General features: G+C 35.0%; 1 protein-coding gene across 2 annotated transcripts; it reads left to right on the top strand.

Annotated features, from left to right (window-relative positions):
* Positions 1-3,233: 3,233 nt before the first annotated feature.
* Positions 3,234-6,478, top strand: LOC127073866 (serine/threonine-protein kinase AtPK2/AtPK19). 2 transcript variants are annotated; one of them, XM_051015111.1, is made up of 7 exons: positions 3,234-3,989; positions 4,076-4,158; positions 4,257-4,377; positions 4,528-4,701; positions 5,161-5,268; positions 5,518-5,746; positions 6,233-6,478. In XM_051015111.1, the coding sequence occupies exons 1-7, from the start codon at positions 3,489-3,491 to the stop codon at positions 6,253-6,255; spliced, it is 1,239 nt and encodes a 412-aa protein (XP_050871068.1). In that variant the 5' UTR covers positions 3,234-3,488; the 3' UTR covers positions 6,256-6,478. The 2 variants fall into 2 exon arrangements, with proteins under 2 accessions (XP_050871068.1, XP_050871067.1); XM_051015110.1 differs by lacking the exon at positions 6,233-6,478 and having other exon boundaries at positions 5,518-6,231.
* Positions 6,479-16,408: the final 9,930 nt, after the last annotated feature.

Here is a 16,408-nt window from a genome sequence, read left to right as displayed (position 1 = left end):
CTATTGGAAAAATCCCAAAAGAAGCATTGCTATTTAAGGAGACTCAAACATCACGTTTGAGGGTGTGCATGTATTTAAGATTCTTTGTGTTAGGGTTTATCTTTTGAGTCTTTGTTTGAGTTATTTTATGCACCACTCTAGCGTTTTCATTCAGATCTTAAAGCATGGAGTTTAGTTTGTTTAGTTGAGTTGTAAATTTAACATCAATATGTTGTTTTTTAAGTTGATCACTTATGATTAGTGGTTAAGAGAAAATTATTTATTGAGTGTGTTAGTTGGAATTAGTGATGAAAAGAAAGTGATAAAGGTTCTCTTATTTAAGGGGAAACCTAAATAAAAAGTCACTAGGATTAGGAAGAAGCATTGAACAATATGAGGTTGTTGTTCCTATAAGACTAATTGTACTAATTCAAAATAGTGAATTTCCTTTCTTGGGTAGAGTTCCCTCTAGACAATTCTCTTATGTTATTTATTGCTTTAATTGTTATTTGTTATCTATCTTGCAAAAATATTTTTTCTGGTATACAATGTCCCAGACGTCATGTCTGACATATGTCCCTAGAATCTGTCATCTATCATAAACCATTTGTACATGTTATCCCAGGCATCTGGTCGAACATATGTCCCCTTAAGAATAAAATTTCAAGAAGTGTTGTAGGTTCCATGCCTGAAAATGGTACATATGAAAATTATTAGAAATGATGTAGCACAAATGATATGAAAATTGTGCAAAAATAGTAAAGGATGCAAATATATTACCATCAACAGTGTGTAGCTAGTTGTCATCTATTTGGTCTTCCACATACAACTTTCAGCTAACTTGGAGTACAGGTAGGCCAAACAAGCAACCCCCTAGTTATACTCATGAATCCTCTCCAAGTCAGCGAAGTATCTGAGATAGGCCACATCCATGTAATAAGCACTATTGTCCACCAAAATGGACATGTCCACCAAGTACAACAGGTATGCTCTCAATGCATATACTTTATGTTGCATAACCTTATCATTATCACCAGCAGTTTGTTATGCCGCTAAAAGTTGTTGCGCATACATTGTCTCTAGGAATCGAAACCTAACATCACACTCTCGGATGTATTCTATCTCATTTAGGTCAAGTATTGGGTCAACTCCCAATAATGTCACCATCATATTCATGGTCTCATATCTAATAATCCAGTTATGGTGTAATAGTATTCCCCTTATCGGAAGATGCAACAACTATGAGACATCGTCCAAAGTGATGAACATCTCACCATGTGGAAGATGAAACGATGACGTCTTGGAATTCCATATCTCAATGAACACGGGCAGCATACCATAGTTAATAGTAGAATACATGCTATGCATAAGTCTCGTAGCCCAGATAGTTGCATCACATCCTAAAACCATTTTTCAGCGGGTTGCGGCAGACTCACAATCTTCCACCCATGGTTGATGCATTTTAAAGGATCACGATCTTGTGGAAAAGTAAAAGCATCATCAAAAACATCGAATATTATAACACATGTGTTTCAAATAATAAATACAAATAAATTTTACCTCTCTAACCCGCATATGTCTGAAAGCATGGTCCTGATGTAGAGGCAGCTGCGATAATTTGGACAGGCCTCATCCAAACCCCTCGAGTACCTAGGGTGTTTGGGGTGCCTGAACCTGGACCGGTGAAGCTTTCATGGCATCAAGGGGTGACATCTTCCTCTAGTCGATGTAAGACTTAACCACTCACACTTGAATCCTAAAAATCTCCCCCACGAGTGTGAGTCACCCATGTCACTAGCCATTTTTGCTCCCCCACTGAGTCTAACTAGACTCTGATACCACTTGCTGGGAAGTCCAGGGAGAGAAGCGTCAGAAGTGTCAATGGACTACATATTCAGGATCCAAGAGACCTTTATACCGCATATCCATCAAAAACCTTAAGGCATTAGGTGTATGGATCATTTCTCTTATATATCTAGTATTTTCTCCATTTTTAGTCGATGTGGGACTTAACCACTCACACTTGAATAAGAGAAATCTTGGCTTCAGCATTAACTGCTCATCAAAAATAACATCTTTGTTGATTACCATCGTCCTTTTAATCGGATCCCATAACTTGAAACCTTTCACACCTTTTTGTATAACCGATAAAGACACACTTCTTCAACTTTGGATCAAGCTTAGATGGATCTTCATTAGATATATGCACATAAGTTGGACACCCAAAAATCCTTAAATTATCAAGATTAATAGGATTACCTAGCCATACTTCCTCTTTAACTTTCCCATTAATGAAGCATTTGATGGAATGTTGATAAGATACCATGCCATGTTAATTGCCTTTGCCAAGAAACCTTTTGATAGTCCAACATTTTAAAAAATACATCTTGGCTTTTTAGTTAAAGACTTATTCATTCTTTCTATCATACCACTTTGTTGTGGTGTCTTGGGAACTAAAAAAATATCTGAATACTGTGTTCTTCACATAACCTTTTGAATTTCAAATTAATGAACTTTGTCCCATTATCTAACCACAAATACTTAATTTTTCTGCCTGTTTGATTCTCGGGCTCTGCCTTCCATAACTTGAATTCGGTAAGTCCCCGCACGTCAGAATTCACATAGTCTAAAATTATCTTTGTTTTGTGTTTCCCGATCTTGAACCTGGCACAACATTGTTTCCCAAGTGTACAATACTTGCGCAACTCTAACTTGCAACTATGAACACCTTTCAATAGATTTCTCTTATGAAGTTTCATCATCTCACGCTCAATGAGATGACTCATATGCATATTCCAGAGTTTGGTTGCATCATTATCAGACTCAATTGATGAAATATCACCTACAATAATGTTTATCAATAATTTGTAGATGTTACATGCATTCCTACTTGCTCTTAATACAGTAAATGCACCCTTTCTAACCTTCATAATGTCCTTATCTCCATCAAAAATATATGAGAAATCATTTGTCTTTAGAGTACCTAGTGAAATCAAGCTCTTCCTCAATTCTAGAATATATATCTAACTTCGTTCAATATTCGCACACCCCATCGTCCATGGAAATTTTAATTTATCTAATTCTAGTGATGGTACAGGCTTTATCATCACGTAGATAAACAAATTTGAAATTAGTTTACATGAATGTAGTGAATCATTATCGGTGCGGCATCATATGATAAGAATAACCATAGTCAAGAATCTATGCATCTATGTATTTGTTGGATGAAACACACAATATATCTACTTCATTGTCAGAATCATCGGTTTGAACCACAATTGTAGAAATGGATAAACCATGCTTTCAGTTTTGACAATGCCTCTTCCGATGCCCAATCAATTTGCACTTCAAGTTGCAGTCATAATGTTGAATATAATTCAACCGCATTAACTAGTGTCCAATAAGTACACATAACATAACCAACTAACCGAAAAATGGTGTCAATGTCCAAATGACCACATCACATTCACATCTAAGAAGAAGCCATTTCTGAAACTCGGTATCCTCTAATGGCCTCCAATCTCACCAACCTCACCATTCCTCCTCCTCCTCCTCCTTCTTCTTCTTACCGTCCCCCAATCGATCCCAACCCATCTCCACAAATCATCTACAGTAGGTCCCACTCCTTCGTAGGTCCCTCCCCTCTCATCCCCCCTCCCTCCGACGACACCAACACCAACAACAACTCCCTTTTCTTCCTCGACGAACTCGCTTCCAACTCCGACGAAGAAAACGACGACCAAATCCAACCACCCTTCCAACACAAATTCGGACCCTCCGATTTCCAAATTCTCAAAGTCATAGGACAAGGTGCCTTCGGCAAGGTCTTCATGGTCAGAAGAAAAGGCGATTCAGATTCTTCCGACGACGCTAACGGAATCTTCGCAATGAAGGTCATGAGGAAAGATAACATCATTAAGAAAAATCACGTCGATTACATGAAAGCCGAGAGAGATATTCTCACTAAAGTTCTTCATCCTTTCATCGTTCCTCTTCGCTACTCTTTCCAAGTCTCTTTCTTTCTCTTGTTATTTACTTTATTATTATTAATACGTTCTTATTAAGTAACTCACTATTTATTTATGTTAATTTGTAGACTAAATCTAAATTGTATTTGATTTTGGACTTCATTAATGGAGGACATCTCTTCTTTCAATTATGTCGACAAGGAATTTTTAGGTATGTTGTTATTGTTCATCATCGTATTCATGAAGCTGAATAGTTTAAGATAGGTATTTAAGTTTGAAATATTGATGTATGGATTGTGTGTTGGGTAGTGAGGATGAGGCAAGGATTTATACTGCTGAGATTGTATCTGCTGTTTCACATCTTCACAGCAAAGGCATCGTGCATCGGGATCTTAAACCTGAAAACATACTCATGGATTCTCATGGCCATGTAAACAATTCTTTGATTTATGTTGTCCTATTTTGATTGTGAAAATTTTGTATCTGCCAATGTGTTGTTGTTGTTGACTTAGTGTTGGCAATCAGCTCGGTAATCTTCATTGTGACTGATGTTATGTTTGTTTGTTTGTTAAATTTGTAGGTGATGTTAACTGATTTTGGAATGTCGAAAGAGATTGAGGAATCTGAGAGATCTAACTCTATGTGTGGGACTACAGAATATATGGCTCCGGAAATCCTTTTGGGTAAAGGCCATAACAAGGATGCGGATTGGTGGAGTGTTGGTGTTCTTTTGTATGAAATGATAACCGGGAAGGTAATGAATGAATGCAAATCGCAAATATCGTCTCTTGAATTGTGAGTTGCGTGTGTATATGTATGTGAATGAGTTATCCTTATTGAACACCTTGAATTGTATGTGGGAATACAATGATAAAATGAAATGCAGTTAGAATCTATTATGTGTCTATAATCAAGTCTTGAACAGAGAAAATTAGGTGTCTTGTCCTAGACATAGTTGATTTTGCAATAGGGAAAAGGTAGTTAATTTTATGGTAATGGAAAGTTTGGATATGGACCTTATTGAGAATCAATCTTTTAATTCATTTATTCTTTTGGAAATTATTGTCTCGATGAATCTGCTTATTTCGCAATTGGGAAGCTTTGTGTTTTGTAAGTGCACCAGGTGGATCTCTGATATACAAAGGGGCTTCTGCTATGTGCTAAGGGTGTACAAGCTTATTCTTTTCCCTGATTTATAAGTGTCATTTTGCAGGCACCATTTACACATAACAACAGAAAGAAACTACAGGAGAAAATTATCAAAGAGAAAATCAAACTTCCACCATACCTTACTGGTGAAGCTCATTCTTTGCTCAAAGGAGTAAGTAGACCATACTATTCTGGTCTTGTTTCCTACTGTTGCGTTGATGTTTCTGAAATCACAGCTTAACGTTTTTTAGTTGGTATTGTTCTCTTGTGCCGATGTTCCTTTTTATGAATTTATTATTTTCTTTTTGGGGTAACCATATACTGTGCTCTTCTTTACTCCAACAAGGGACCTTATACACGTTCTATTCGGATAGTTTAACTCATTTGAGACTGCAAACTGATTTCTGTTTACTTACTACAGTTGCTGCAAAAGGATCCATCTACAAGGTTAGGCAGCGGGCCAAATGGAGATGAACAAATCAAAAATCATAAGTGGTTCAGGACAATCAATTGGAACAAATTGGAGGCGAGAGAACTGCAACCTAAGTTTAAACCATCTGATGTGTCTGGAAAAGATTGCACAGCTAATTTTGATCGATGCTGGACAACAATGCCGCTTGAGGACTCTCCTGCATCAACTCCTACAGCAGGTGACCATTTTCAGGGCTATACTTATGTTGCACCAAATCCGTGGCTTTCTTCTAGATAAAACTGAAAGCATTCAAATCCAAATGAAAATGTTTATATGGATTGATAAAAAAGAATAACCCGAAGAAGGCAAGCCCTACTGATTTTAAATTCTTTTTCTTGGTAAGTAACACAACACAAATCTTTTCTCACTAAAATGTCACCCTCTCTATTTTAACAGTTGTTTCTATTCGAAACGAGCATTGTAATGGTTTATCTTACGAATGAATATATAGATAAATAGAGTTTTTAGTGACTCTGATGTAGCTTTCATATTTGTAAAGGTTGGTTTAGTTCTTGTTTTGAACTAATACTACGTGAAAACCTTTGTTCATATCAGCATAAACATATTTGACTAGCGATTGCTCAGTAGGGTTGTATATTACTATATTGACTTCGTGTTAGTCAAAAGCATTCAAATTGCTGACAGTGTCCTGTTTTTTTGACAGCTTACTTCTTCTTGTGTATTTAGCTATAAGCTACTGAAGATGTTATTCCTTCTTGTGGTTAAAATCTGTAATGGCACTAATGTCTTCGGTTTTGTTTACGTGCCTCTAAATCTCGCACTTTGTTTTTTTCTTTCATTTTGTAGAAATTGTGTTAGGAAATTACGCAAAAAGATTTCCATATTATCAAATTTGTGAAAGAATAAATTAACGCAGAAGTAATGAAAATAAAATATATAAATTGATTAACCTCTCCTTATAAGAAAAAAATTACAACTCAATTACACTTAAATAATTATTGAAATTTTATTCTGATGCATTACAAATGAAAGACACGTGGCTTTTATAGCCAATAAAACAAGAAAGATGAATTGTTATTATTTAACATCTCCTTAAAGTTTTCATAATCATTCTTATTTATTTTTACTATTTATTTTTTCTTGTTTCTCCTTCATACTTTCTTTATTTCTCTTTTATTTTGACCAATAATCACCCATTTAAAGAGTGATTATAATTTGTCTTCATACCTCGGTCAAACAATATTTATCAGTTTATTATTCTAGCAGGCCAATTGAAGATGAGCACAACTTCAGTTTGTCATTCGTCACCACATTTGTTAACATATCTGCTGGATTCTCACTTTCTTGTATCTTTCTTAATGTTAGTACCTCATTCTCAAGAAGAGATCTAATGAAGTGATAACGAAGACCAATGTGTTTTGTTCTTAAATGAAATATAGAATCTTTGCTAGATGTATTGCATTTTGATTATCACTATACAAAACACTTTTCTCCTGCATGAAATCCAACTCTGTTAACAATCCTTGAAGCCATATTAATCCCTTGCTAGCTTATGTGACTGCTACATACCCAACCTCAGTAGTGGATAAAGCAACAATCTTTTGTATCTGGGATATCCAACTAACTGCTCCAGTACCAACATTAAATATATAGCCAGTTGTACTTCTTCGATGATCAACTTCGTCAGCAAAGTCTGCATCAACGTATCCTTGTACTTTTATTTCTCCTTTGTCAAAATACATACACTTCTCTGTAGTGCCTCGTAGATACCATAAAATTCACATGACTGCTTCCTAATAAGCTTTCCCTAGATTTGTCATAAACCTGCTTACAACTCCCACTGCATGGTCAATGTCTGGCCTAATACAAACCATTGCGTACATCAAACTTCTTATGGCTAAAGCATATGGAATCTTAGCCATGAATTCTCTTTCTTCCTCTGTCTGAGGGAGCTGGTCCTTGGGTAGGTGAAAATGACTAGCCAATGGTGTGCTAATTGTCTTGGCCTTTTCCATGTTGAATCTTTTCAAAACACGGTTGATGTACTCTGCCTGAGATAACAGCAAAATTCCTCTTTGCTTATCTCTCATGATTTGCATTCCAAGAATCTTCTTTGGAACCAAACCCTTCATGTCAAACTCCTTTGGTAACTGCATCTTCAAGTTTCTAATTTCATCCATATTTGGACCTACTACTAACATATCATTGACATAGAGTAGCAAAATGATGTAACTTGACTTATATCTCTTGAAGAAACAATAGTGGTCGGCATTGCACACATGGAAACCTTCCATGTGCATGAAGCTTTCAAACTTCATATACGATGTCTTGAAGCTTGTTTCAGGCCATAAAAGATCTTCTTTAATCTACACACCATATTTTTTTGCCCTTCCTCTAAGAAACCTTCAGGTTGCTGCATGTAGAGCTCCTCATCTAAGTCTTCATGAAGAAACACAGTTTTCACATCCAATTGCTCAAGGTATAGCTCTTTGGTGGCCACAATACTTAAAACTGACCTGATAGTATTGAGCTTCACAACTGGAGCAAAGATTTCAGTGGAGTCAACTCCTTCTTTTTACTGAAATCTGTTGACAACCAGTCGGGCTTTGTATCGCTTAGAACCATTGTCATCCTCTTTTACCCGATACACCCACTTATTGTGAAGTGCCTTCTTTCCACTAGATAACTCGGCCAGTTCCCATGTCTGGTTGGAGATTAATGTTAGACGATATGCTTCGATCTATAGGGGATAAATAGATCACTAGTAAAAAACTTTAACAAAAAAATGATTTGAAAAATTTATGGCGAGCGAAAGTAATCCGGATCGAGTCGTCTAACCAAACCGCTATCGAAAAACTCTGATATACGTATATTGATTCAAAGTGATGGTAGTGACAACAAATTAATCCCAACACTTTTAATCACAATCAATTGAGTGCAATGTTAAAAGTAGAAACTATTTCCAATGATAAAAACACATAAAAATACAATTGAATCAAATTATTGAACCCCTTGTGTGCAATCGATTTCGTTTTGGATTATGTATGATTTTGTTGACTTGCAAATTCAATCACAATCTAATTGATTGTGATCTACTCAATAAAACTTATTTCATAGGTTTATCAACAACTTATGCAAACATATTGATCGTATAAAAAATCGATGAATTCAACAATTTGAAAACTAAAACTAAAAGAGAGAGAGAGAGAGAGAGAGAGAGAGAGAGAGAGTACATAAGGATTTGTTTAGGCAGTTCACCAATCAATCTCGATATGGGTACGTCTGCCCTTATTTCAAACTCGAATTGAGATAATAAAATTAACCTTACTTTGAAAAAGTATGTATACAAGAGAAATGTAGCAATGCAACCCTACAAGCCCTAAGTTTGATATTGATTCTAACAATTTCTCTTCCCTTAATCAAAGCTTAATCAAGTAATCCAACAATGCCAATTTGATTCACTGTCTCGTGATACTTCTTTGAAAGAAACCCCTTGTTCTTCAAAGTTTTCACTCGATCAAATCCAAATTGTCAATTATTATAACCCAAGATTTACCAATATGATCCACCGTCTCACGCTACTCCTTTGCAAAAAACTTTTGTTCTTCAAAGTCTTCACTTGATCGGATCCAAATTGTGTAACCTTGTCCAAAACCTTCAAATACCTAATTGATCTTGAAGGAAAACCCCAGCTCAGTTTTCTTGTTTGAAACCCTAAAAGATCTCAACCCAATTTACAATTCAATCAACCTAAATTGGACGTTATTAACCCTAATTCTAGATGACACCCAAACAAAGAATGATTATGTGTAGGTTGTTTGTGTGTATGCATAGAATGAGGTTGAAGATGATGAGAATACATTGAAATCCTGGTTTCATGTAGGTTTACTCTAGAACCTTTCCAGAAATGATGCATGTATGAAGTATATATATGCATGCATGTTTGAAGGCAAAAGGAATGCAAAAGATTTGAAAAGGTTATGAACTTTTGGAAAAATATATTGCATGTGTCAACATATGTAAGTCATGTGCCGACCTATTCGGTACATGTGTCGACCTATAAAGGTCATGTATCGACTTGTAGAGGAGGCACATCAAACAGAGGCTATAGACTTTAAAAATGGAGTGCATAAACCGACCTAAAAACGAATATGTCGACCTGTAGAGAAACTTTCCTTCTATGTGTCGACCTACAGTGTGTATGTGTCGACACGTAGTTGTTTTTCAAATAAAAATTAATTTTTGATGCATGAAACTTTTTCCAACTTATTTCCAAAAGTTTTTAAGCTTCCTAATATTAAGATGCACATTAAGAATCAGAGGATATCGTCCAATATACATAAGCGCTAAAGTATCCTAGTTTTGATATCATACAAAACACATCTAACAGAAAGTTGCACTCACATACTCCCCTTTTTTTATAATGGAAAAACTTGAGACGGTGTGTTTCGTGTCTTCGTGAAGGTTCCCCCTGAATGTATGCATCCCAACTTCATCTTACAGATGCTTCTCCCCATTTGACAACATCAAAAAAAGACAAAGCAATCTATGATAAGTATCTTATATTACACATATATCAATATAACATACAAAGGCATTTGCAAAGATGGGACCATCAATAACACAACACTCATAAAATAATGTACATATTGAAAAAGAATTTCTAAACAGAAATAGAAGCATTTAAAGCAACAATACAACATGGTTACCATAATTTATGCCAAATAACATATACATGAATGATGAAGGATACAATGCAATAAAAAACTCTTGAGTTTCTATAAAAGTGACACAATTACGTGACATATACGTTTTGGTGCTCCCGAAATGTTACACATGCATGTACTCTAGCAAGGCGATATAAAGATTTACAACCACTCAAACCAAAAAACAGAGATGTTAACATAATAATGACACACTACAAGAATTTTGCTAATATTATAATTATTCAAACATATTTCATGTTGGAATATATAATATGCTTAAACACCAGGAACATATTTCAAGTATGAAAGAAGAATAGCATAAAGTCACTATAAGCATATAAATTGATAAACATAAATAGAAATTTTTGAAAATCAACATTCATGAAATATTTCATACATCAAGCATATCAAGTATTTGGAATATAGACAACATGCAAAAGTAAAAGGCTTACTTTCACAGAGAGAAAATGGAACGATATTACATCGCATATGAATTAATGAAGGATGCACTCATATGCGATTAAAATTTATACTTCTTGACATCAATAACCTTACCATGTTCATTCTTTTCCAAGTTTCCATTTGTGGGTATTGGAGTGTCAATTAATTTTGCATCTTCCATACCAAATCTCTTTAGCAAGTTGTTGCAATATTTTGTTTGGCAGACGAATGTACCTTTGTTGAGTTGCTTGATTTAATGACCAAGGAAGTAATCCAACTCCCCCATGAGACTCGTCTCAAACTCACCCTACATAAGCTTAGAAAACTCCTTGACAAATTGCATTTTAGTGGAACCAAGAATGATATCATCGACATAAACTTGAACTCTTTGGAACAAGCATTAAATGTTAAAAATATAGAACACATGTAAAGATATTAAAATGAGGTCATTAAAGACATGTAAATTGAAACACACCCTGGTTATCAATTAAAATCTTTGGAAATGAACACTCATAACATGTATCATACACTAAGTATATCATATACCTTCAAAAAATAAACAGTTAAAGAAAGGACTTACTTACAAAGCAAAAATTGAAACGATATCACCTCACCGTACGAATGACGGAGGATGCACAATGCATTAGAAAAGAAACTCTCGAACGAAAGTTGGAATAAATTTAAAACGTGTCATAAACGCTTTTGACATCAACGTTCTTAACACTTCCATATTTGTTTAGGTACCTGATAGTGTGATTTGTAATGTCCTCAAGAATGTTGTTAATTGGAGGTTCTCCAAGCCAAAGGAGGATCGTCCATTTCAACTGGACTTTCAACCTTCTCCTTTTCACAATCGTTATCTTCTTCTTTCTTGTGTTCCACCGTTATAGGTTGATCAATTCCTATTTTTGGTTTCTTTGAGAATATCTTGTGAAGATATACCTACATCATGAAAATAAACATTTATCCTAACATTTCTCGGATAAAACATTAATAGTAATCAACACAATTTTACAATTAAAGAACACTAGTTGTTGATCTTCTTTGGTCAAACAATCATTCTTCCTTGCCATAAAGTCAATTAAATAAGGAGATGTCACTTGTATCATGTCTTGAGCATCCATAAACAAGATCTCATACTCTCTTCATAGATCTAAGACATTTATCCTGCAAGATCAACAAAAAGTGTTAGGTACCCAATCTTCATTGGGTCCTTGAGGATTAGTGAAACCTTGGTTGCATTTGGACAACCATTGAAAAGCACCTTTAGGAACAAATAGTCTCCTAAACTTGCATTTTTCAATAGTATGACATTTCTTGCAATAATAGTGACAAGATAAGTTGCGATGAGATATACTTTTTCTATTTGATTCCTTTTGAACATATTTATGCTTTTTATATGAAGGGATCAAAGACCCTTCAAACTTTGATGGATCAATAGCAAATGCAATCTTTGGTTATAATGCTTTGTTCAATTTAGCTTGAAGAGTATTTACCTCATTTTTCCAATTGTGACAAGATTCACAACCAAACCATGAAGTTTTTTCATCCTCATTCTTGTCCTTTTGAATATCTACCATAGATTGCTTAAGACCTTCCATCTTCTTTTCAGTTTCTAACACTTTAGCTTCTAAGTGTAATATTCTTTGGTGTGAAGCTAACTTTTTAAAAGCATCTACGACTTCTCTATGTATATTATCAAAAAAAATTGTAATTGAGAATAAGATAATTCGTTAATAGATTCAAGCTTAGAAAGACTTGCATTTTCTTCTTCTTTTTATTTGTCATGTCGCAAATCTTGGCCAATTTGAAACTTGAACTTGAGATGTCATCGCTTGAAGAATCACTTTCACTCTTCTAAGCATCATATGCTCTTCTAGACTTGTTGAATTTTTTGTGATGGCCTTTCTCTTTGTCTTTCTTGATCATAGGGCAATTTGATCCATAATGACCAACTTCTCCATAATTATAGCATGAACTTATAAGTTTTCTTTTCTTATTCTCATATTTATTTGAGGAGTTAGATAGCCTTCCGAATTTGATTAGGTTTTTGTCGGAGTGCTTGACTCCATTTTTTCTTATATACCTTTGGTACCTTTTGACAAACAACCTCATATCTTCATCATCGGAATTCTTGACATCTCTTGTTTCACAACCCGTTTGCTCATTGTTTGAGGACCTTAAACTTGAAGTTTGTAGAGGAATATACTTCTTTTATACATCATTGCTCTTAACTTTATCCTTCTTCATCTTCTTCTCAATTTTTTATATCATATTTTTCCAAGCAAGTGAATTCTTGCCCATGTTCTTCTAACTTGCCAAATAAACTTGTTAGATTAAGTGTTTTAAGATCATTCGCTTCTTTGATTACGGTGACCTTGGGTTGCCATTCCCTATTAAGACACCTCAAATCTTTATTAGTAGAAATATCATCGGAAATAAGCTTACCTACAGCATTCAACTTATTTATAAGATGTGTGAACCTCTTTTGCATGTCGGCAATGGTTTCACCATGCTTCATGCGAAATAGTTCAAACTCTTGATTCAAGGTATTGATCCTAGCTTGTTTGATCTCATTAGTTCCCACATGGGCAACCTCTAATGCGTTCCACGTAGCTTTGATGGTTTCAAATAGGAAACACGGTAATGTTCATCAACACAAAGTGCGAATATGAGAATATTTTGTGTCTTCCAATCATGTGACCACAACTTCTTATCATTATCACTCCCTTGTGCTTCCGGTTTTGGAATGACAACACATTCACCATTGATCATTGTAATTTGATTAGGACCATTGGTGATGGCGTCCTAAACACCTTTATCAACCGAGTTGATATGTATACACATACAAGCTTTCCAATAGCCATAGTTTTGTCGGTAAAAATTGGTGCTCTATTATACGTTCCCTTAGGTTCGATAGCCATCTTCTAATAAGCAAATATTGAAGCACGGAATTAACCAAAGCCTTGATACCACTTTTTAGATGATAGGATTCAATATAGAGGAGAGTGAGTAGATCACTAGTAAAAAACTTTAACAAAAAACTGATTCGAAAATTTATGGCGAGCGGAAGTAACCCGAATCGAGTCGTGTAACCGAACTTCTATCGAAAACTCATATATGCGTATATTGAATCAAAGTGATGATAATGAGAACAAATTAATACAAATACCTTTAATCAAAATCAATTGAGTGCAATGTTACAATTATAAACTATTTCGAATGATTAAAACATACAAAAATACAATTGAGTCAAATTATCGAACACCTTGTAGGCAATACATTTAGTTTCAGATTATGTATGTTTTTGTGGATTCGCAAATCCAATCAAAATCTAATTGATTTTGATCTACTCAAAAAAACAATTTCAAAGGTTTATCAAAAATTTATCCAAACGTATTGATCGCACAATTGATGAATTTACAATTTGCAACCTAAAAGAGAGAGAGAGAGAGAGAGAGAGAGAGAGAGAGAGAGAGAGAGAGACATAAGGATTTGCTTAGGCATATTCCCAATCGACCTCGCTATGGGTACGTCTTCCCTCAATTCGAATTCGAATTGAGATGATGAAATTAACCTTATTTTGCAAAATTATGTATACAAGAGAAATGTAGCAATCAACACTACAAATCCTAAGTTTGATGTTGATTCTAACAATTTATTTTCACTTGATCAAAGCTTGATCAAGTAACCCAACAATTTCAATTTCATTCACTGTCACACTACTTCTTTACAAGAAACCCATTGTGTTGGTGTAAGCCCTAGAGGCCAATACTTTTGGTACTTGTATCGAATTAATTATTAATAAGAAAAGACTTTTTCTTTATTATGTTTGTTTAATAAAGTCCCTAGAATAGCTAGTTCGTTTAATGTATCAAGTGTGACTTAATCATGAGATCACATTAAACATAAGGACACTATTCTTAAAGTATCCGTAGTCGAGATTTATTATGAAGTGGGATAACATTAAAGCATTAAGACTATTATGTATATAGACTGATGATCACATCTCATGGATCATGGATAAGGAGTTATCAAGTCTTAAACATAGGTATGAATATTAAGAGTAATATTTATACTGGATTGACCCGCTATGAGAATACTATATAGAATGTTATGCAAAGTGTCATAAGTTATTCTCATGGTGATAATGGTGTATACCACCCTTCGACCTGAAACCACTATGGACCCTAGATGTAGAGTCGAGTGCCTTATTGTTGATCAAACGTTGTCCATAACTGGATGACCATAAGGACAGTTGATGGGTACTCCATGAAGCATGCTAAGGGATATGAGTGACCTATATGGAATTTTCCCATCCTGCGTAACATGATAAATGCCTATGGGCCCAATATTGAATTGGACAAGGATGACACGGTTTATGCCTTGTGTTCAATATAGACATAAGGGCAAAAGGATAATTATACACATAAGTATTATCACAGAAGGATTTGTCAGATCACATGAAACTTTCGTGTCTTGGGTAGCAGTGATGTGTTGCTAGATACCGTTCACTGTTTATTATGTTAAATACGTGATTTAATATAATTGCCAATGCCGCGAAAACCTACAGGGTCACACACAAAAGAACGGATTGATGAGAGATAGAGTAACTAAGGAATACCTTAATGTACGGTGCACTTAAGTGAATTCTAGAATATCGTAAGGTACGGTGTACTTAAGTAGAATATGAAATATTGTAAGGTATCACGCGCCTAAGTGATTTTGGTATATTATAAGATATGGGCCACATACACTTGAGTGGGCTTTTTAGCTTGCAGCCCACACAAGTGGTTCTATAAATAGAACCCTTGTGTAGAAGCATTTGTGCAGTTGCAATTTCGTTTCTCTCTCTCTCTCACTCAAAGCCTTCATTCGTAGCAGCTAGCACTGAGATTGAAGGAATCCATCCGTGTTGACTGAGTAGAGGCGTTGTCATCATTCAATGTTCGTGATCGCTCCGTAGATCTACATCAAAGGTTATAATCGCCACAAGAGGTAACGATTCTATCACTGATCATGCTCATTCGTAAGGATCACTAAAGGAGAAATTTTAAATTCCGTTGCGTTTTGGATCGCTCTTCTCCTACACATTGTTCTTCAAAGCTTTCACTCGATTGAATCCAAATTGCAAATTGTTGTAACTCAAGATTTACCAATATGATCCATCGTCCCACGCTACTCCTTTGTAAGAACCTTTTGTTCTTCAAAGTCTTCATTCGATCGGATCCAAATTGTGTAACCTTATCCAAAACCTTCAAATCCTTAATTGATCTTGAAGGAAAACTCCAGCTCGATTTTCTTATTTGAAACCCTAAAAGATCTCAACCCAATTTACAATTCAATCAACATAAATTGGTTGTTATCAACCCTAATTATAGATGGCACCCAAACAAATAATGATTATATGTAGTTTGTTTATGTGTATGCATAGAATGAGGTTGAAGATGATGAGAATACTTTGAAATCCTGGTTTCATGTAGGTTTACTCTTGAACCTTGCTAGAAATTATGCATGTAGTAAGTATTTATATGCGTGCATGTTTTAAGTCAAAGGGAATGCAAACGATTTGAAAAAGTTATTAATTTTTGGAAAAGTGTGTTGCATGTGTCGACCTAAGTAAGTCATGTGCCGATCTAATTGATGCATGTGTTAACATGTATAGTTCATGCGTCAATCTGTAAAGGTCATGTGTCGACTTGTAAATGTGACACATCAAATAGAGGCTACAG

Source organism: Lathyrus oleraceus, chromosome 4 (assembly GCF_024323335.1).
Source record: "Lathyrus oleraceus cultivar Zhongwan6 chromosome 4, CAAS_Psat_ZW6_1.0, whole genome shotgun sequence".
Taxonomy (NCBI): Eukaryota; Viridiplantae; Streptophyta; class Magnoliopsida; order Fabales; family Fabaceae; genus Lathyrus; species Lathyrus oleraceus.
The sequence above is the reverse complement of the archived record's forward strand: the minus strand, read 5'-3'. Positions and strand labels throughout refer to the sequence as shown.